At 37.6% G+C, this 23056-nt stretch overlaps 1 protein-coding gene across 4 annotated transcripts in view; it reads right to left on the bottom strand.

Moving 5' to 3' along the window:
- LOC149948216 (transient receptor potential-gamma protein-like) overlaps positions 1-23056 on the bottom strand; it is a 150967-nt gene that overhangs the window by 38597 nt on the left and 89314 nt on the right. For all 4 annotated transcript variants that reach the window (XM_090173176.1, XM_090173175.1, XM_090173174.1 and 1 more), the window contains 2 exons: positions 21197-21367; positions 20882-21116 (listed from right to left, as the gene is read on the bottom strand). In XM_090173176.1, coding sequence (XP_090029302.1) covers positions 20882-21116; positions 21197-21367 — 406 coding nt within the window. The remainder of the gene's footprint in view (positions 1-20881; positions 21117-21196; positions 21368-23056) is intronic.

A 23056-nucleotide genomic window follows, 5' to 3' on the forward strand; every position in this document is an offset into this window, starting at 1 on the left:
TTTCGTTTCGAGGCTACGAATCAGTTTCCCCTCCATACTTCCCACTCGCCTGCCAGAATTTATCGGACTTTGATTCATGTACGAGCTCCGGCATCCAAAGAACCGGGATCATTTTGTAATGCCATTTTTATAAATGGCCATCGAAACTCTGCCTTCTCAAACGCGCCCCCCTGAGTACCCCCCGGAGAGGGGCGATGCTGCTCTACTCGAGATTTGGAAAGAATCGATGGGAGATTTTTCAAGAGCAACTTTAGAACTGCTTCTTGGCGAATGTCCGCGAGGGTAATGGACGGGAAAGATATTTACAAGAAGTTTTGACTATTTCCAATTAAGGATAGGCGAAATTTCCAAAATGCCCAAAAACTTTCCCTTTAATGGAATTCAATCGGCTTTTCCGACAGTGAATACGATTCCAGTTTCGCTGATTTACAATCTTTCGCTCTTTTTCACTAGCCTCGTTGGTGAGTTCAAGTAGCGCTTTGTTTCAATGGCTTCTATAGATAATTTTATTTATGACTGAAAGTGCAATTTTTTATAAAGTTCCTAAGGGAAATCAAATCGTATCTTTTTAAGATTTACGTGATTTTTGTTCTCAGGGGTCGATTTATACTTTTCGTTGCCTTATAGGTTAAAAAAAATCGCAACTCTAGCTTTAATGTATGTCTAGTTACGATGTTTTTAAACTAAGGTATTAATTTTATTCAGGAATTCATACCTCTACTTGGAATGCTTATAGTGGCAGATTTTCGTCTCGATGTGGCTGACGGTTTTTTTCACGTCACTATGTTAAATTAACAAACAACAACGTGAGAGGGGAGCGCGTGCAAAAAGGGATTTTTTATCTAGTAGGCGGGGCCAAAGTCGTCCGAGTGATCTTACCATACGCGATACGGCAGGATAAGCATTCCAAGTAGAGGTATGGATTCCTGTTTTATTTTATAGAAGATTTAATTTATGTAATATTTTAAAAAACGTGGTGATGATCTGAACCTTTTGGTTTCTATATATTAAAGTGACGGAACAGATAGTAAAGTAGGCCAAAACAATTTTTCTTATCCGAGTCTTAGAAGTTTACCCTCTAAGATATTTTCCTTCTAGAAATTATCAGAGGTGGCGCTGCAATCGATCTGGAAAAGTAGACAAAGGCTTAAGTACGGGAGGAAAAACCCAGCTTTCCATTTCATTCACGGGCACAGCTATCGATTGCGAATTTGGGGGAGGAGGGGGGGCAAATTTACATAAATGCACGTGGGAAGGCGGGCTCCAAAAATGGAACTTAATGAATAGGCCAAAACCATTCTTTCGCTCCGAGAATGATTATCCTTCACGGCCGAGCGAAGGATAAAAAATTACCATACTTGAATCTATAATATCGGCGTGGTTCAATAAACGCGGGGCGGGCTTTCCTCGGCGTACACCCAACAACAAAAGACTGGACAGAGCGATACTCAAACAAGACGTCGCGCGAAGTTGCCGAAACCTCTAGAAACCCCTCTTATTATTAAAGACTTACAGACCCTTAAAAAGGGATTTTGGAGGAAACTCGAAAGGATTTGGAAAGCGCTTCTTCGACTCCCCAAAAGTAATAGATTTAGGGTAGCGAAGATCTGTTAAGGCGTTTTGCCAAGGGACCATCAAGATAACCTGCCATAACCTTTAAACGTCCGTAAAATTCTGTTTGTTGGTTAGAATACACTCTTTTATATCCTTATTTGTGAGAGCTACCATTTTATTACAGGTCTGTTTTCAAATAGCGCATGCAAGGCCGCTGCACGCGGTCAAGTGCACGCGACGTCTCGAGCTGGTCAGCACGTGCAGGCGCCCTTGTCTGTACTATTTTAAATTAGGCCTGTAACGAAATGGCCGACTTCGTAAAAGAGTGTATAGGTTTTTCAATAATCGGGAGATCACGTGTAAATGTTTTTTTTTCTACGTCACGAGCTATAGTTATCGAATATAGACAGCACGCGCTCGACTTGATAAAGATTTTGGAATGAAAAGTCCACGTACCTATGAAGTACTAAAATGTTTAACATTCTATTATTTTATTTTTTTTATTGTTTATCACAGTCATCCGTGGGTGATTTTCTTGAATACAGTCTACCCTAATTTCCACCTCTCATAAAAACTTAATTCCCCCGGTAAATATTAGTGTTCGTTTTATTGAGTAGGGCTGTGCGAGTAATGGTTTCAGGCAATCGAGTCGGGTATCGACAACCAAATTCTTTTTCATCGAGTTATTCGAGTCGAGTAATATTGAAGTCGAGTCGAGTAATCGAGTACTTGATTAAGGGGAAAATTTCCCTTATTCGAGTCGAGTAACTAAAAAAAAACATCGAGTAATATTTTTAACGAGTCGGGTTATCGAGTACTTGATTAGAAGCTGGTTTTATTCAAGAAATTATGAAATTAGATTTAAAAGGAGTATAAAGTAACTTTCAATGCTGAAAATTATTCTTTTAATTTAAATGAACCACAGTTTCCACAACTTTTTAGGTACCGTTTATTGCCCCCAAAAAGTGGTAAAAACCCCTCTTTGAACTTTGAAGCAACGAGGATAGAAAAAACTAAAACTCGACGAGTTTAGAGAGCAGCTTATTCGAGTAATCGGGTACCCGAATATGCAATTTTTTGGTGCTCGGTAATCGACGAGTATTCTCCAATGACTTATTCAAGGCCGAGTACTCGATGATGTTCGAGTACTCGCACAGCCCTAGTATTGAGTTAATTAATTCCTTTCAAAAGAAAAGGTTCGTTGATTGTTAGATTAACATTTATTTAAAACGCCCGCCTTGATGAGCGTCTTCACCCTCATAAGACCTTTATCAAACTCAAAAAAAAATCGGTTACCCGAAATTTTTTATTTCGTTTTCATTTACCTTAAAAAAGTGAAATCGTGCCAAACAATGCGAGAGATAGAAAGTACAGACCAGCAGAAGAAAATCGCGTAGCTATTCCCGGGGCCAACAGAAAAAAAACCCAGTGTCTCTAAAGAGAGAGATCAGAGTTCAGATCTTTACTCTCGGCCTCTCTCGTTCTTTTCTTCTTATTCGTATCTGACAGATTTTCACAAACTCAGAATCAATATCGGGCCAAACGAACCCAGATTTTAGCCAAACAACAATAGCAAATATTCGCGATAAAAAGAAAAGGAAGTAGAAAATATATAAGATAAGTACGGGCGGAGGAAAAAAATAGTTCCCTTTCCTCGGAAGGGCATTTTACGCGCTTCCTCATTGGTTACAAAGATATTTTGGAAAAAAAAATACTTTCCTGCTGAAAAGCTTTTTTTTTTGGTTCGGGAGTCCAAAACACTCCGGGGTTCCTTATGATTTTGACCTCTCATCATTCGCCTCAAAACAACCGCTCAATAGTTGCCTCAAACAGATGTTTCAAAATAACTGAAAACTTCATTTTCTTAGAAGGGGGAGATTCTGATGTGGATTTTCTTTTATCTATTGTTATATTATATTGTTATTATATTTAAGGGAATATAACCGGCGAAGCAGCCTTTATGGAAAACCCCTTCAATTTTTCAAATTTACCTGTAAAGTGGCGCCAAACATTTTTAAAGCCAAAGGCAATAGCGGCTAAAGCTGCAAATTTTGGTGTTCCACACCAAATACCTGAGGTTATATTCCCTTTAAAGGCAGAATTAAATGAAATTTGTTGTTTCTATATGTAGATCATATGTAACCAGAATTACTCATAAGCAAGAGGAGCCAGGTTCGATCCCAGCTTGTGGCACTGGGTGAAAACTCGGAACAACTCCTTCTTCGTCGAGTTTGCAAGTTCTCTCCCCACTGGTTTAAGGGGTTTTCCCCCGAGCTCTTCGGTTTCCCTTTCCATAAAAACTTGTGGAGGTTAACGGTGGTTAACGGTTATAGTTAGTGTAGGGAGCTGTTGGCTTGCAGGGCTTGCCACCACCCTCCTACCCATTGGAACCCGGCAACCTGAATTATTGGCCTTAAAAGTCGCTTGAAGACTTAGGCCTAAGCTGATTATTATTTTTTTTATTATTATTATTATTAAAGTATGACTCTGTATAACATTTTCACACGGAACATACAATAAGCGGACCAAAAAATTCTAAAATTCTTATAATCCTTGGGCTATTGAAAAGGTTTTTATGGAAACGAAAACTCGTGATCGCGAGGCATGAACTCAACTGTAGATTGCCAGAAACTAGCGAGGAATTCTGCGCTTTTTCAAAACCCGCACCTATAGGTGGTTTCTTTTCGCCTGTTCTCGGATTAAAAGTGTACTCTTTTTATCCTAAAACGTTTGATTCGCCTGTTCCGGGGATGATAATTACTCCGCCCCATAATATAATCGCTTGTTCCGGAGTATTTGAGCTACTCTTTTTACTCCTTCTGAAAAGGAGGTGTAAAGGAGTAAATCAGATTTTGTCGTCTGCTAGCCAGAATTTATCTGCTGAAAAGGCCAGAGGCAACCATTTTGGAAAAACGTTTTTACTCCGACTCAAACTATTCGCCACCACAGAATCGGAGTAAAATGAGGTCATAGCCTTACTCTTCTTACCATACTCCGAAATCCCGGAACAAACGAAAAGAAACCACCTATCGACTTCCGTTTCCCATCTATAAAATTGATGACGCATCTTCCGTCACGGAGTTTGAAGTGACGTAATTTACTAATTTTCGTCATTTCCCGTGAACAAGGTTTCATTAAAGAAAACTATTTTATGGCATACTTATGAGTAATTATGTTACAAATTGTAGATATATTGTTGAATACCTATTTAAAAATGCGAACTAACTACTGAAAAGTATCGTCCATTTAGCGACGTCAACTTTCATATACGTCACAGAGAAAACTGGATTCTCATACAAGCTTGGAAAATTGGGGCTTTGCTAATTTGTTCGAAAAATGCCAAGTTTTTTAAATGAAACGTCAATATACGCTTAAATAAAACCTGTTCAGCGATTTGTATAGAAGTAGTAATACAGACAGCCAGGACATACTTGTAAAAGCGTTATATTTTAAAGCTCGCGCTGCTTAATATTTCAATGTAAAAATGCTCGTTCAATTTCGCACGCGCCTCCCGAAATAAAAAAAATTCGTTTACCCACAAATAAAACTAACATAAATACGTGAATATTTTATTCAGTGACTCGCGCATGCGCGTAGGGGAGGGCAATGAAAAAGAGACCGGCATTTATTGAAGTGCCTCTTGTAATTAAACAAAATGTTTTACCAGCCACGAATAGATGTTTCTATAAAATAAAATGAATACAAAGTTTAAAAAAATAATTTGTTGCTCTTACGTCACAAGACGCATCTTTATCAAGATATTTTTCGCACGCGCTCTAGAATTATCTATGTTACTCTGGCGACTGTAGCGCGCGCTCGTAGACTTGTTAAAGTAAGAGACTGTAGCGTAAGAGCCACGTTACTTAAATATAAAAAGAACAATTTCAGCTAGGAGCAAAAAACACAGCACCCCCCACAAGGAGAACGCAACCCGTCATCAAAAGTCGTGGATTTTCTCGCGTACAATTTTAATTGGTTAGACGCGCCTGCTGCCGTCGGAAGGGAAAAATTCGGAAATTGTCTTCCCCCCGCCCGTAAAACGTGCAGCGTAAACGTTCGTCCAATGAAATTTGTACACAACACTGTGTTAGCGTGTTTAAAGGCTAGCTGCGTTCTCCTGGTATTTGTTGCTCCTAGATTCCAGTGACGAATAGCTTTCAAATTTGGAGGTTCCAATAAATTCAGAGGTCTATTGTTTTACACGCTTGGCAATGTTTAAATTCTTGGAACTTTATATTAGCAGTAATAAAAATTAATTTGACAATAACCATGAGTGAGCTAAACCAGGACTTTTCGGAACCAGACATACAAACCGCGCGGAGTTTCGAATTAGGTTCAATTTAGGAAACTCGCTTTCAATTTGAGCCATACCAAAAATACCAGGGAAAAAATAAAACACCCTTTCCATATACAATAATAAAACGTAACGAAAAACTCGGGTATAAGAGAAAAGCGAATAAAACAATTCTTATCTAAGATGATATGGAAGACACGCGGAAAGAAATATAAAAAAGCCTAGGCTTTCAATTGCTTCAAGTTTGAAAATAAAAAATTGGAAAAGTTTTTCGCTTCGATTTTTAAAGATTTTTTTCCTCCAGCTATTGAATTTTCCCAAATATCCTTTATTGGTTTAATTTATTTTTTCAACTTCGGAGACGCGCTGGTTAGCTGACGCTGAAGATAAATGCGGGGGGAACGGATTAAGCCTGTGTCTCTGGGTTTTTCGGTGATCGTCCATCATAGCTGAAAGCGCTTTATCAACTTCTTTCGCTTCTTCTCAGGAAAAGGAAAGTGCTCCCCCCCCGCGTTAGTTATTCCGAATAAAAAGCGTAATTTGTCTAAACGGAGATTGTTCCCGGAGCAAGCGAAAAGAAACCACCTAGTGTTCCCGATATTTGGACACGGTAGGTGCACTTGGCCTAAATCAGAAGACTTACTGAGGTACATCAGCCGCTTTGTAGCGCCTCAAGAATTTTGTTCAACTGTCACTACGAGAATCTTAGTCGGGGCTAAAGCCTGGTTCACACGGGCAGTGTTTTCCTGGTTTTCTATATTTTATAGTTTTACCACCTTTCCCCGTGGTTCTGGCGCGCAGGAATAAAATTTGCCGGATTTTATCACAGCGAGCGCTGCCGGGGAACGAGAAAACGGATAACCTTTTTTTAAGGGGCGTTGGGCTCGACCAGTCAGCGAGCTTTATGTCGTCACGTGGTAGACGCAAAAATTCTTAAGCCTACTTTTAAAGACTTCCAAAATCGCTCCTTATATCACGTGACAGCGAAACGCTCGCTGATTAGTCGAACTCAAAGAGCTTCAAAAACCGGGAAAATAAAGTAGAGATATTTCAACATTTTTTACTCCGTTTTCTCGTTTACCGGCAGCGCTAACGGCGGAAAAATCCGTCAAATATTTTCCGTGTGTACAGTCGTTTTCCCGTGCGCCAGAACAACGGGAAAAGGTGCTAAAACGAGAAAATAGAGACAATCAGGAAAACACTGCCCGTGTGAACCAGCCTTTAGTACGCGTGAGAAAGTTAGGTTGGGCTTAGTTCATTACATTTTTTAAGTTTAGAAATGAAATGGATTCCATTGAATTTGATTAAAAAACCTAAACCATACGCGGCTTATTGGTTAATTTTACTTATCACAATGGTTAATTATCATTACCTAACCTTTTAAAGAACCAATTTCAAAAATAAAAGGTGTATAATTTACTAAGCCTAATCATTTAACGAACAACAACGGCACCATTTTGTCGAAATTGAACTTGAACACTCGAGCTTCTCTACGAAACTAAGTCGGAAATTGACGCGCCAAGTTTGTCCACATTGGACTAAAATTAGCAGTGATTTTCCTATTCGCAGTATTAACGCGTGCTTTTTAAATCCTGAACAGTGAGTCCCCTTAGATTATTAGTCCATGTCAGCGTTGCCAGGTCAAAAACTGAAAATTATTGAATTCTTGGAAAAATTATTGCATTTCCTCTTATAGGCCGTATTCAAAGAACTTGTAGTTATTTAAATTTTTAATATTATTTTCTTTATGAAACCACGGCCAACTTTGATCTCTCGCGCTACAGCGGCCATCTCATTCGTTGACGTTTCTGTGTTAACCTATGAGCAAAAGATGTGTATGACTTGAGCGCCCCTAGCGGATTATTATTTTTAGTATAGTTTTTACATTGAAGACAATATAAAAACCGAGCGTGGCGCTGAACTCCTACACGTTTTAGTACAGTTTATAGGGGGAAAATCCTTGCTCGCGGAATTTCGACGAATGTGTTGGCCGCTGTAGCGCGAACAGCGCGTGATCAAAGTTGGCCGTGATGAAACATGAGTCAAAACCACCCAATTTAGAGATATTAAGGCGGAAGTCGGTGGTTTTGTGTTTCGGGTAAAAAATAAGAGATGGCGCTATCGTGCTTGAGCTGAGTAGAACAGAACTGTCAAACTGCCGCAAACTGAGTTTATTAACTTAAGTTGTGAGTTACAGTTCCAGGCAATTTTGTTTGTATGGGGCTCATAATATTCGATTTATATAAAATTATTGAAAATATGGTACAACTTAAGGAAATTATTGCATAATAGCGTACTATATGGTACACGGCTAAAATTTTGGTACGACCAAGATTTCGAAGTAAAATTATTGAAGTGTACCATAATTATGGTACGCCTGGCAACGCTGGGCCATGTAGGAACCATAGATATAAGAAATGTATATAAAGGTCTAGATGAATTTCGGGGCGTCTAAGCCTAACATAAAATACGGAATTGACACCTAGCAGACACCGACAAAGGCACGTGACCAAGAGCGTGAGCTCTCTTAGCATTTTAGTACTAAGTGCTTGACCTTTCCGCAGGCCGCAGTCTTTAGACACCATCTGTTGGTGACTTTTAGTATAATTTTTAAGCAGGAGACAATGGCTCTCGCGACGATAGCACGAGCTTTCTTACCGATAGATAGCGCCTTACAAGGATAGCCTGCTGAAATTACGCGTTTCTGCTAGACCTTTATATACGTTTCCTATATCTATGGTAGGAACTTGGAAGTTCCAGCAACGCTGAAGTAGACTAAAGAATGCCATCTTTTGTCAGTGACGGAAACTACTTCTGCAAAGAATCCTCTCCTCGTCTCTGCCAAATAAAATTGATCCAAATGACTGTACACTAAAGGCATATGTAACATAATTACTCATAAGTATGCCACTAGCTCTATTTCTTCAATAACGGTTTGCCGTCGCACAATTAGCTCTACGTCTGATAAACCGACGGCCATTATTTTAGTATTTAAACAAACCTGTTTGAACAACCAATGCTTAGGAGGTAAAATGAACTACAATATAGTGTTAAATGCTGTTAATGCAATTAATTTGCAAATTAATGAAGTTTTAAATTTGCATTGTCTGATAAAAGTGGCAGGTTTATTGGAAAAAAAATTGTTGAAATTCAGGGTGAGCTTTTCTAGGGCATCTACAAGTTTGGAGCCTGAGCCTAGGCCTAACTCTGCTAGGCTTGGTATGGGTTTTAATAACGCTGGTGGAATATCCCACTTCAACGACTTGTTCCATTTTCTTTTTCTAAACTACTCATTATTTAACTTCATCCTCCAAAACCGAGTGAGTTTATGAATTTCAATAAAGCTACATTAGGCTGAATAAAATTCCGACACAAAAAAATTCCTTCTCAATTTAGAGGTTTTCCATTGTCTTAAATACATATGTTAGTAGCCAATAGTGTGACTCCCAAAATTACTAGGATGAATAAAAAGGTTAAAATCTAACGTAGTCCACCTTTTTACTGGTTCGTGGTGAAACAAACCGTTAGTGAAGATTTTTGTATGGAATAAAGGTACAGTGGCATACGAGTAATTGATAATCACTCATAAGTATGTAACCCATAATATGTTACATATGCTGAAGGCATATTCACACGAGCCAACATTTGAGCGTAGTTTTAGATTTTGGCTCACCATTTGAACAGACTCGACCAAAATATATTTATAAAGATATACAGGGTGTCTTAATTTAATCGGCCCAGGCGTTTTTCTCAAAAACCATAGTTGCTAGAAATGTGAAATTATCAGGATATACTCTCTCGGGGAGGACCCTTTTCATTTGGAATTTTCAGAAAAATCGGGAAATCTTTCACCGTTTTGAAATTTTTATTTTTTGAACGATAGGTGGTAGACGGAAAATTTCAATCAACAAGTTGTAGAGCGTACTCGAAAACCGTTAATGAAATTGGATAGGTCAAAAACGGACAATTTTCCATTGAATTAATACGTCATGAAAAAAAAACAAGTTGGTACTACCCAAAAAGGTTTACGTCTCATGAAAAAGAAAGAGAAACCTATCTAATTTGAAATGATCGTATGTTTGTAAAGGTAAAAAAGGACCGTTTTTTAAGCCAGATCATTTTAAATAATTTTTTAGAGAAAATACAATTTACATAGTAGAATTCCAGAATTCAAATTAAGACACCCTGTATAACATTATAATTAGCATTTATTTTTGTGTAATCAAATAGATATGCCCCAAAATTGTCGTATTTAAATACTTAAATCTAAAAACCAGCCGTTAAAACTTGTACAACACAGTGTGGAAATAATTTCACCATTCACAAGAAGCTCGTGTTGACAAATTTTGACGAGCGAATTTTGACAAACAATGTTTTGTAAAAATACTGAACGAAAGCCATCTATTTCCAATTTTGCACGAATTATAAAAGAACCTTTCAAGGTTGGGCGCTATTAGCCAAAGGTGCGCAAATCGTAAAATGAGCTACTAAGTTACTTGCACGGTACTGATCAAATATAACCGATAGTAAACTGATCGCAAGTTCCTACTCTAAAGAAAATGTAATACACGTAAGGGCGTAAGTACGGGATTAGAATTAATCCTAAGGGACCAAAAAATAGCAGGAAAATACACGCCTTTTCGAATGTAACAACTTGAGCTTATAAATAGCCTCCTTATAAAAATAACATCGTGAATTTATTTGACGATATGAATATTCAACGAGCTCCCTCGCTCGGCGAAAGACGTTGCGTTTTTAAAACTACGTTACGTTCAGGTAAGGATAGCTTATTTTTTAAAGATTAATAATGCTTGTTAATTTGACGTTGGTTTTTTTTTGCGTATTAGTGTACATCAAATACCCCCCCTCAAGCTTGTTGAGGTTAACGGTAATAGTTAGTGTAGGGAGCTGTTGGATCGCGTGGATTGCAGGGCTTGCCACCACCTTCTACGCATTGCAAACCGGCCACCTGAATTAAAGGCTTTAAAAGCCGCTCTATGACTTAGGCCTGGGGTGGTGCCTTGGGTATTAGCCTAGCTGATTATTATTATTATTAATAGCAAACACTTGTCATTTCATGAGATTCCGGTAGGTGAGTTATAGCTTAAAAATATTTCTCGAAAAGACATAAATGTTAAAAGCGCATCAGATGTTGTTTGCAGCTTACGTTTCCTGGATACTGGCTTTAGCCCAGCCTAGTAAATATTATTTTATTTTATTGAACTATTTCTGAATATTTATAGTTGGATATTAAATTTCATATATTTATTGAGTATTTTTTTAAAGTTTCCAAATTTTATTTCACGCAAATTATTTAATAATAATAATAATAATAATCAGCTAGGCTAATACCCAAGGCACCACCTTAGGCCTAAGTCATCAAGCACTTTTGAAGCCATTAATTCAGGTGGCCGGGTTACAATGCGTAGGAGGGTGGTGGCAAGCCCTTCATGCCAGGCGAGCCAACAGCTCCCTACACTTACTATTACCGTTAACCTCAACAAGTTTTTATTGACAAATCCACAATCCACATTGAAACATTTTTTGGGCCTCAAGCCATTGGCCAAGCATATTTTGTTGTCTAAAATTTGTAGATGCTCCTTTAGTTTACCCAGAAAAGCAACGCTCTACCTTGAAATTAGCAAGTTACAGGATATATTCTGAAGGAATTAGAAACAAATATATATTTGTAGCTTCTACATTGAGAACATTTCACAACCATGTGGTAGTTCTCCTCTTCTCGAATTGATTAAAGAGTTAGATCGAGCGCATTATCGAAGTCAGGCATTTGCGTTGGTCGTTTCGACCATTGTTACTTTTGTGGAGCACGCTTTTCTTTACATAAAACATACTCTGAAATTAAATCACGTGTTTTACCCAAAACTTGAAATGTGGCCAGTATTTGCTTGCTATAATGAAAATCATGTAAAAATAATCGCCAAACTAATCTGAAAAAATTAATTCCGCCTGTTCTAGATAACATCTCTTGTACTTACAAAAGTTAAAGAACTAACATACAAACCAGTTTCTTGGAAAGTACACAAATTAAATTAAGCTTTCATACACTTATTTTCATTTTTAACTATCATCCACTCACATACATTTACGGCGTTTCTCATCATTTAAAATATTGAGCAATTCCATAGCATCTATTGCCACATCTTGCGGTTACGCTTGAATTTTAGTTTCGCTAGTTTAAAATATAAATATAATAAAAAAATATATCAAACATAATAGCTAATTTAAGAACAATAAAAATTATTTTACGTTGGTTTAATAAAAAAAATTACGAAAACTTATTCAGGAGACGACTTTTATCCCAATTTGAACACCCGTTTTGCATTGAAGCCAATATAAAAAAATGTATGAGTTCAGCGCCACGCTCGTTATAGCGGGAAAATCCTTGCTCGCGGAATTTCGGCTAATGGGTTGGCAGCGCGTCATCAAAGTTGTCCGTGTCATTATCTACGGTTTTCTTTTCGTATTTATACTTCGGAGTCGGAACCTTTTTATAACTTAAAGACGACGCCATGTTTCGGTCGAGCTAATGTGACACGTAGTATAATAACTTTAGCATTGAAATAAAAATACTGCATATTACAATTTTCCTGTTCAACAAATCGAGAGATAGTTATGGTTGGTTGTTACTTTTCTAGCAACGTGCGTTTCAGCAATCGTAAATACTGGTTTAAATGGAAATTCTCCTAAGCCGTGGGTATCGGACTACGGAGACGCATTTAAAGGGGAACGGCCAAGCTTTTCCAAATATGGCCTTATTTCCGTATCAAAAGATTAACAAGACGCTCAATATGCTAACACGTACCTTTTTTGTCTTGAAAAGAAAACTTTTAGCCCAAAAAGTTGAAACGAAAAATAACGCCAGGTGTTTGGGTTTGAATTTTCGCCGCCATCTTAGGGGCTGCCGCCAACGCCCCTAACCCCGTATGAGCGATTTGCGAACTATCCTAACTTTTAAAATCGCGCAATTTTGGCTTAGGTATCTTATAACTGGAACGCGCTGCGCGTGAAAAACATATTTTTCGCGTCTTCAGCAGCGCGCGCTTTTACATTGTTTTTCTGTCTCACCGACTTCTCACCGGGTGTCGCGAGGGACGCACGCTTTTCGATTTCCCGAAATTTCTTTATTTTATTAAAAATTAACCACTCAATATTTTTTTATGCGATTTTCGCCATAAATTTTAGTTTTTAATGGGCTATAGGGCCTTAGACCAAATTGGTCTAAGATAGGGCTATCTAACTGGTTAAAGCTTGGCCGTTCCCCTTTAAAGTAAAGCAGGGTACATGAAAACAAATGTTTGTCTTTAGCCAATGCTCACCGACAATGCCGGCCCGAGGCAAGTTTTAGGATGGAGCGAGATCTGATTATGGCGCCCCCCTTACTGGCCCCTAATATAAAAATATTTGTTTCCTTTATTTTTCTTTACCACTGAGGCGCCCCCGGAGACTTGGCGCCTTGAGTCAAATAAGTCAATATATGGAAAAAAGGCCGACGTAGGCTTGAAAAGAAAACACTTAATTAACGGCCAACTTTGATCTCGCGCTATAGCGGTCAACCCATTTGCCGAAATTCCATGATCAAGGATTTTCCGGCTATAACGAGCGTGGTGCTGAACTCATACAGTTTTTATATTGACTTAAATGCAATAACTATTCTAAAAATATTATATTCCGCTAGGGGCGCTCAACTCATATAGATATGAGGTTAACGGTAATAGTTAGTGTAGGGAGCTGTTGGCTCGCGTGGCATGCAGGGCTTGCCACCACCCTCCTACGCATTGTAACCCGGCCACCTGAATTAAAAGGCTTCAAAAGTCGCTTGATGACTTAGGCCTAAGGTGGTGCATTGGTATTAGCCTAGCTGATTATTATTATTATTATTATATTTTGCTCGTAGATTAACATAGAAACTTCAACGAATGTGTTGGCCGCTATAGCGCGAGATCAAAGTTGGCCTATTCACATGAGCCAACATTTTTTCGAAACAGTGTTGGTCAACACGAGTTGCAAACCAGGTTACTTCGTGTAAATTAAGAAAATATTTCCAAAACGTGTTGCTCACACAAACGCTTTAGTAGCATATGTTTTGAAAAACTGACGATATTTCCGACCTTAGCTCCAAATATTTAAATCTTATAATTTTTGTACTTGTCGATTTGTTTACACGAAACTAAATATTAATATTAATATTAAATATCTTTATGAATATAAAACTGACATATTTTGTAGTAGAAAATATTTCTTTGAATGTTGGCTCGTGTGAACAGGCCTTTAGAAAATGAATTTAAGAAACCCATATTAGATAGTCACTGAAGTTGTTGGACGATTTCTAACGGCTAACCAGTTAATTAAAATCTGTACTATGATTACGAACATATGAAACTGAAGCCACGGTCACACGACAACTAAAACCCTCTAACTAACTAGTTTAATACCTAATTGAGTCGTCGTCTGCTCTAAACGAGTAGCTAAGATACCGGTTGTAAATTTTGTGGCTACATCAGCGTTGCCAAAAAATTATCGATCTCAGAAAAAATATCGTATGCCTGAAAACTGGTGGAAGATTTCAATTGTGTGTGAAATAGTGACGTTAAACTTTTTAAATCCAAATTTTTATAACATTTAAAGTTTGACCGATTGAAAACTTGTTTAAAAATCGCAGTTTTAATTGGTTTTCAGCCAATTAAAAAATTATCGTACATTATCGTACGCATGAGCTGAATTATCGAAAAATGCGTACTATATAGTACGACATTGAAAATATCGTACGTTGCAAAAATTATTACGAAATTAGCGACGTGTACGAATTATCGTACACTGGCAACGCTGAGCTACATTTTTGCGATAGACCAAGGTACATGAAGTGATTTGACTACACTACAACCTGGTAAAAGGCCCATTGCGCTGCAGTCTATAGCTAGACGCCAACTGGCTCTCCGTTTCGTATCCGTCCTGCCTTCCCTAAGGCATTGTCTCCGTTACGAAGCAAAGGCTTGCGAAAGGTAGGACGGAGACGTTACGAAGAGCAGTCAGCGCCTGGCTATATGCTTTAATACTTCGTTGCCATGTGTTGTTCCGAGCGGTACATTTGTACTTTTTTAATACGATTTCAAATTTTTAAAACTAAAATACGTTTTGAATTTATTTAATTGTATTTAGTATGTTTGGAAAAATTTATGATACGAAAATACGTTTTGATATTTTTAAAAAAATATTTAGTACGTTTGAACCTTTTGAAGTTCGTTGAAAGTTTTCTAAATAGAATGTGGTCTAATTCCACCACAAAAGCAGCTGGCTTTCTCCGAATTCCTCTTGTACGGCCCTCTGTTGAAAGCGACATTCACGCTGTTTTCAAGGGCATTGTAATTGTTGACAGCAGTCAAGGTTGGTAGAACTGTTGGTCAGCCGCACTATTGGACAGCAGTTACCAACGTTGCCAGATTTTTCTGTCCGAATTATTGTACAAAGGGTAAAAAATTGTAGTATCACAATAGAAATTATGGTACCAATATAAAATAGTATTAATTACTTCTAATTTAAAGTGTTTGTTGCCAAACATGCAAATAACTGTTCTCGCGTGTCGTTTCTTTATGGGGAGTGGATGTAGTCAGTATCGATCACATAAAATTCTTATTATTTTAGTAGTAGAAATAATGTAAATATAAAAATAGTACCATTATAATACAATAAGTTGGAAATATGGTACATATTGGTACTATATAGTACGCTCTCCAAATAATAGTACCATTTATTTATACCATAATTATAGTAGGTATGGCAACGCTGGTAGTTACAATGCCGGAATGCCGGATTCAAATTTAAAAAAGGAATAAAATTTGTTTCATAGATGGCGCATTAGGCGGAAAATAGAAAATATCGTTTTTACCCAAAAAATGCTTCGAAAATACGATCTGTGATTGGAGAAAGTACGTTCCTGAAATCGCTCGGAACAGCCTGCTTTATTAAAAAATACAAGCCCACAATAAAGATTCATACTAGTTGCTATGTTAGGCCCGAGTGAACTTCTTCGAATAAACTAGCATCGAAACCGTTTTCAATAGCTAGTTTTAGTACAGCCTTCGGCAATGCTAATTTGGTAATCAGTTACGTAATGACTTTAGTACAGTTAAAGTTACTTGTTTGTTCACCGATTACGAAGGGCGATTATTCCCGCCGAGATTTTAAAATTGTGTTCGCAAATTTGGGATAGTTAAAAACTAATTAACGTATTTAAATTTGAAAAAAGTAATTAGTGAGGTTTATAATTTTATTAATCTCTTCATTTGAGCAAAGGCTTAAAACTACTATTATTAGCCACTAGTGTACCGTCGATGGGCGCCGGTAGGAACAGTCGTACGTCTGCTACCGGAAGCTGGTCGACTCATAAAATGACATCATTTTCTTATTATAAATTTTTTTTGCCGGGAGTAGTGGCGTACTACTGTAATCCCAAGCGTCTGGGAAGCAGAGTTTGTGCTAGGAATATGAAAACTCGGTACTTGAATCCTCCTAGGTTTGTGGATGGCCATTTGAGGAAGACCACCAATCCCCCAACGGGTGGTCGGAATACTTCCGCCACGGGTGTCCTCACCCCTGTCCCCACTTATCCCCCCCCCCCGTTGGCGAGGCCGTTACACCTATCTCGCCCTGATTAATCAAATGGACGAGAGGACTGAATTGTCCCACACGTCACAATCGACTAAAAAAATATATATTTTTTTCTTGTTCCGAAACACGTCGCGTAGGGCGAAATAGGCTCTACCATCGCTTTTCAAGGTCTACACAATTATTTGAATTTTGAGGATGAGACTACATTATCAAGTATTTTGGAAAGTGGGAAGGTATGTCTCAGTCAAGTAACGGAAAAGGAGGAGCTACCAGACATTTGGCCCGAATATTTCAAAGATTCTGTAGATCCTTATAGCGTTTTTCATTTGATTGCTCAAGATACGCTCTGAATCTGTCTCTGACGTCATAGATCTCGCCCCAATCGACCAGAGTAAAACCGCAAATGGAATATTCTATGAACATATTCCCGCGCTTTGTTGTTTTTCGTCTGCTTGTAATTTGAATTTTCGCGTCTTGGTCTGCCATCTAAAAGGAACACGCGAAAATTTTCTCCGATCTCGATCTCGATCCGTTGATCTGTTGAAATTGGCAGATCGGTTTTGGGCGATCCAGGAGCACCCGAGAGAGCGAAATGGAACACGCGAAACTTGATCGGAGCAGATCCGAGCACGCTAATGGAACATAAAATGTTGATCAGAGCGATGTAGAGTGCTCGAGAGCAGTCAAATGGAAAACGCTATTAATGAGGGGACCATGTCAATAAAATCAGTAGCACCAATGCGGGTCTTACGCGAAGTAGTAACCCTTAGCATGGACCAAGAATCTAAAGGGACTCACTGTTTAGGCTTTAAAAAGCACGCGTTAATTCTGGGTAAAGCAAAATCACTGCAAATTTTAGTTCAATGTGGACAAACTTGGCGTCGCTGAAGTCGATTTCCGGCGTAGTTTCGTAGAGAAGCTAGAGCGTTCACGTTCAATTTGGACAAAATGGCGCCGTTGTTGTCGGTTAAATGATTAGGCTTAGTAAGTTTTTGACCTTTTATTTTTGAAATTGGGCCGTTAAAAGTTTAAGTAATGAATCTTTTTATGGTGAAGCTATAAAAGTTCCTCACATATACGGACTAATAAAATTACGTAAAGAGTCAAAACCATTACGTCTAATTGTAGCTTCAATGAATAGTATAACTTCAAAAACAGAAAAGATTCTTTTTAAAATTATAAAACCGCTAATAGGTCAAAACAATAGAACAATTAAAAATTCATATCTATTATATGAAAATATAAAAAATATAAAACTCGCTGAAGATGATGAATTAGGGAGTCTAGATGTAATTAGTATGTACCCATCTATCCCGATAAAAAAGGAGCGAGAGATTTTAAAGATTAAATTAAAAGAGGATAAAAATCTGAGAGAGCGTACTAACCTAAGTGTGGATACTATTATGAGTTTAGCCAACCTATGTTTAACAAATACGTATTTCGTATTTAATGAATTATTTTTATAAACAGTGTAAAGGCCTGGCATCTCAGGAGCGATGCCGAATTTATATTTACAAGAAATAGAAAATCGTTTCCTTCGGGAAATATGGCCAAACATGAAATTATATAATAGGTTTATTGTTAAAGATAAAAAGTGAGAAAGTAGTTTAATTTTAGATAAAATTAATAAATTAGATGATGATGTTAAATTTCCATATGAAGCAGAAATAGAAGGGTCGTTGCCATTTTTAGATTTAGGATTAAAAAGAAAAAATTAAAATATTATGACAAAAATTTATCATAAATCTACATATGCAAAAAAAATTTAAATTATGCCTCTGCGCATCCGAACGGGATACAAATAGGTCTATTAAAAAGTTTAAAATGTAAAATAGAAGCGATTAGTGACGAACCTGTTAAGGATAAAAATTTAATGGTAAAACTGAAGAATTTCCATTACCCAAAAAATTGTATAAAAAGTATATTTGAGGCAAATATTGTTAGAAATGACCAGTTTGTAAAAAATTAAAAACTAGTCAAATAAGAGAAAATCCAAAACTAGTACTATCGTATATTAAAGGAAAAAGCGAAAAAACGAGTCGCCAACTTGCTAGTCATAAAATAAGCTTGATAAATAACAAATTTGGGAGTTTAGGAACAATTTTGTTAAAAAACAAACCAAAGATGAAAAAAGAAAATGAAACTGGAATTGTCTATAATGTACCTTGTAATTGCGGTTTGAACTATGTTGGTCAAACAAAGAGACGTTTTAAAACAAGATTAGAAGAACATAAAGATAAGGTTAAAAAAGATACCTTGTAAATGAAGTAGCTAAACAATAATAATGGACATAAAATAATGTGGGATAATTCAGAAATATTAACAAAAGAAATAAATTGGCCTAAAAGAAATTTTAAAGAATCAGCGTACATAAAAGATAGGGCTAGATTAAATCAGAACAGATGGCCGACTGAAATAAAAAATTGGGGTAGTCTTAAGATAAGATTAAAAAATTAATGTAATGATCAGAAGTCTCATTTCATTTTTGTATTTGTTGGCTTATTTATGAAGTATCCCGACAATATATTATTTATTTTATTTTAAGTAATGGTAATCAACCATTATGTTAAGTAAAAATAACCAGTAAGCCACATATGACTAATGTTTTTTAATCAAATTCACTGGAATCCATTTCATTTCTAAATTTAAAAAATTTAATGAACTAAGCCTAACCTAACTTTCTCGCACGTTCTGTCTCATAAGCCCCAACTCGCAGTGATATAGTGGAACAGAATTCTTGAGGTGCTCCAAAGCGGCTGGTGTACCTCAGTAAGCCTTCCGATTTAGGCCACGCCTACCGTGTCAAAATATCGGGAACAGTCCCCTTAAATTCTTGGTCCATGCCCTTAAGCGTTTTGAAGGGCGTTCCGACTGTAGAACCTTTAAAGGCCAATTTATTTGGCCGCCAAATTGGTACAACTAATTGGCAGTTAATTAAGAAGCGTGAACAGCACATTTTGGTACATTATTTTTGGAGACCAACAGCCAAATTGTTTCGGGTAGGTGACCGATTTTTGGGTATAAATTTGCAGTGTTGGGTAGTATTTAAAATACATTTTCAGTATTTAGAATTTTACTTTAAATATGTTTTTGAAAATGTATTTAGTATTTTATTAAATAATACTATTTTGTAGTATTTAAGAAATTAAATACTTTCAACAATATTTATAACATTTTTATTTACCCAACACTGACAATTTGTTTGAGATATACAACTATTTGAAATTCAACCAATGAAATTAAGCTATTCCGTGGATACCTTTAACTCATCGTCTGCTTACTATCTAATATTGCTATCGTCAAAACAACAGACATAAATAATTTTGACAGGCTATTTTAATTTCAAAATTTCATAGATAAAACAGTATAGCAGACGATAATAAAAAATACAAATAATCCCTTTGGAGGAACCCAAATCGTGAGCCCTCGTGTGGACAATGGTCGTACTAAATTGTTACCCACAAGAATTAAAGATAAACCCAGTTTTGGTGGAAAGGTTTAAACAGCGTAGGGCGACCAATTAATTCGTACATCGGACATTTAACAACAAGAAAATTGCATAGTCTGAATGGTACTTAAGACGGGTGTACAAAGGCAAAATTAAGTATAGGAATTCCGGTTAGTAATTTGTTTCACCTTTGTACAGCAACTAGCCTTTTCAATTTACATAAAGCCACGTAGCGGTGAACGTGAGAAGCTCATAATAGGAAGTCGTCTGCTATTTATTTTATTTTCCACACCCTTTCTTGACCAAAGTATTAGAAGAATATCAAAACGCAATGAGTATAATTGAGATAGTAAAAAGGCAAGTAAGATTGCCGCGCCGTAGGGTAGGCGCCCACTGGCTCTCCGTTTCGTATCCGTCCTGCCTTCCACAAGGCATTGTCTCCGTTACGAAGCAAAGGCTTGTGGAAGGTAGTACGGAGACGTTACGAAGAGCAGTGAGCACTTGGCCATAGCCGTGGCGCTATTGGAAATCTCCGAGAAAAGCAAATTTGCTGATGCACCTCGAGAGACAGTTAGCGTTCTGCTGCGGGAATATTTGAACGAATAGATCGATTTCGGCGAGTTAGAGGGTGCAAATTCGTCGCAAAGAGTCACTGCCCGATACGATTAAACAGTCCTGTTTTCCATCTTCCTTTAAACTCAGGCCCGTAGCCAGCGTGGGGGCCTGAAGGGGCCGGGTCCCCTCAAAAATAATTTGTGCCCCTCAAAAAGTTTAAGCTTGGAGTCTTCCCAAGATAGAAGGTGACATTTGAACCCACCGATATTCCAAATCGATCTATTATCGTCTTAGGACGAAATTTTGTTTGGATTTTGCGAAAAGTGTAATGGTAGCACGTGACTTAAAACATTGTTGACGTCGTCACTCGGTCTCGCGTTGTAAAATGAACGATTTTGACTTACACAAAAAGGTGACGTAAGAGGCGGAGTGGCAGATGAACTTGATGAACGGGCGGCGCAGGATGCGTCCGTAGTGCGAATGCGGCCCGATGATGTACGCGATGGAATAGACCGGAAACAGGATGCCGATACGGATGATGTGCAGGGCTTGCAGGAAAATGATCTTGCGGCGGAACCCCGGAAGACCCTCGTACCAGATCGAAGCCAACAGTTGCTGCACGTTCGAATGCGCGCAAAACTGCTCGCCGAAGACCAGAACATTTTCTTTGAGACACTACCGGCGGTCTTTAGAGAAAATAATAAAATGATCAAACTTACTTTCTTCTGTTTGTACTTGATGGCTAGGACCAATCTACTGAGGTGCATTCGGTCGCCGTGCTCGAAGGCCGGACCCGTGGGGTCGTAGTTCAAGAGGACCTCCAGTTCGTAAGAGCTCCGGGTGTGGTCCAACAGAGCCGTCGCGAAGTTCTGACATTGGCGTCGCAGCTCCTGCAATCGGATTGTACGAAAACCTCTATTAGCAATTTGAAACGATGGTAATGGTCAGACGCGGTAATTAGGCGAAGCTTCCGATCCAATATGGCTAGCGTTCCGAATGATCGAGACGAAATTGAACCATTAATTAATAAATTACTCTACATTAAGAAGAACCATTTTCGATCCAATACGTTAAACATACCCTAATCTAGCAATCTTTCCCTAGAACCTTTTTCCGACACTGACATTCTGGCCAAGCTTCGACTTGGACTGACACTCGAGCTGAGTACTTAGCGTATTATCGTCCATGGTAGTAGTATATTTCGTTAAAAGGAACCACCTATGGACTGCATTGCAATGGATGATAAAATTAGCGAATAAGTAGAATAGTCCATTAGAAAAGGGATAATAAAGCTAAACCCTAAACAAATTTCCGTTTTTCACTCGAAGATCTATTTGGTCCGAGTTTTGCGTCTTTTTGTTTGCGAGAGCTATTAGTAAGTTTTTTTAAATTTCTTCAAATTTGATTAGGGTTCTACTTATTCGCTAATTTTATCATCCAGTAGTATATTTCGCCATAGGCTAGGGCTCGGTGTTCGGATAAGAAATTTTCCGTTCATTTCTTTTACATCCATAACCCAAAATTATCCGAATAAATACTTATTTGTTGCATATCAAATCGCATCATCGTCGTGAATAATATCCATAAATAAACAGTTAATCGAATTTTATACGATTAATTGAAATTTTGGCGGTTAATTTATCCGTTTTCCCGAGCTCTACCTTAGGCATATTTATACACTAGGAAGTTCTGCGCTGAGAACTAAATCTAGATTGCGAAAAAGCTCTGAAAATCAGTTCGGTGGTAATTTTTCATAATTTACGTACTTATTGTTATTACGTTACTTATGATATTAGCAAATAACCGTTACTGGTATCAGAGACAAGCAGGGTTGGAAAGAGCCAGCCCGACTGTATAAATCCGACCTGGTTTTAACCAGTTTTAACCACCGAATAAAACCCATTGCTAAAACCAATTTTTTTTATTAAAAAAATAATTGAGAAATGAATTAGAAAAAAACTAAAACTTAACCTTCACTTTTTGTCGTAAGTAATGAGAGCTAGATATAAGCAATTGGGGGATCTAAAAATTCATTTTGCGCGTGAAAATACGCCGCCATGTTAGGGTATAAAAGCGGGTAAATAAGTCTGCTATACCTCACAATGTAAAGGTACTGTCACGCGCAAAAACGTAATTTTGAAATCAGGCAATTTGAGCATTTTTTTATTAATGGTTTTAACCATCTGAAATCACCGGTTACACCGGTTTTAACCATACTGGATTTTAAATTTAAAGAAAAAGCCATTTTTTTTGCAAACACTGAATACAAGAACAGTGGCGGCGCCAGGAATTTTCACCAGGGTAAGCAAACCAAATAAATGGGCCCCCTACTCGCCCCCCCCCCTTTTCAACGAAATGCTTGAATAAAAAATTACGATTAAAACCTTTTAATATGCTTGGTTACTGGAATAAATTTTACAATGAAAGACTCAAATATCACTTTTTCATTATACATTTTATATAAGAAATTAATGAGATTCGCCTATTGCCTCTTTTAGCGAATTTTATCTCTTGGGAGAATTTTGAGGCCCTTTCTAGATCAATTTATAGGATGATTTTGGGGCCCCCTTGAAATTTGA

Source organism: Leiobunum rupestre, chromosome 4 (assembly GCF_980474605.1).
Source record: "Leiobunum rupestre chromosome 4, qqLeiRupe1.1.hap1, whole genome shotgun sequence".
NCBI classification, from domain to species: domain Eukaryota; kingdom Metazoa; phylum Arthropoda; class Arachnida; order Opiliones; family Sclerosomatidae; genus Leiobunum; species Leiobunum rupestre.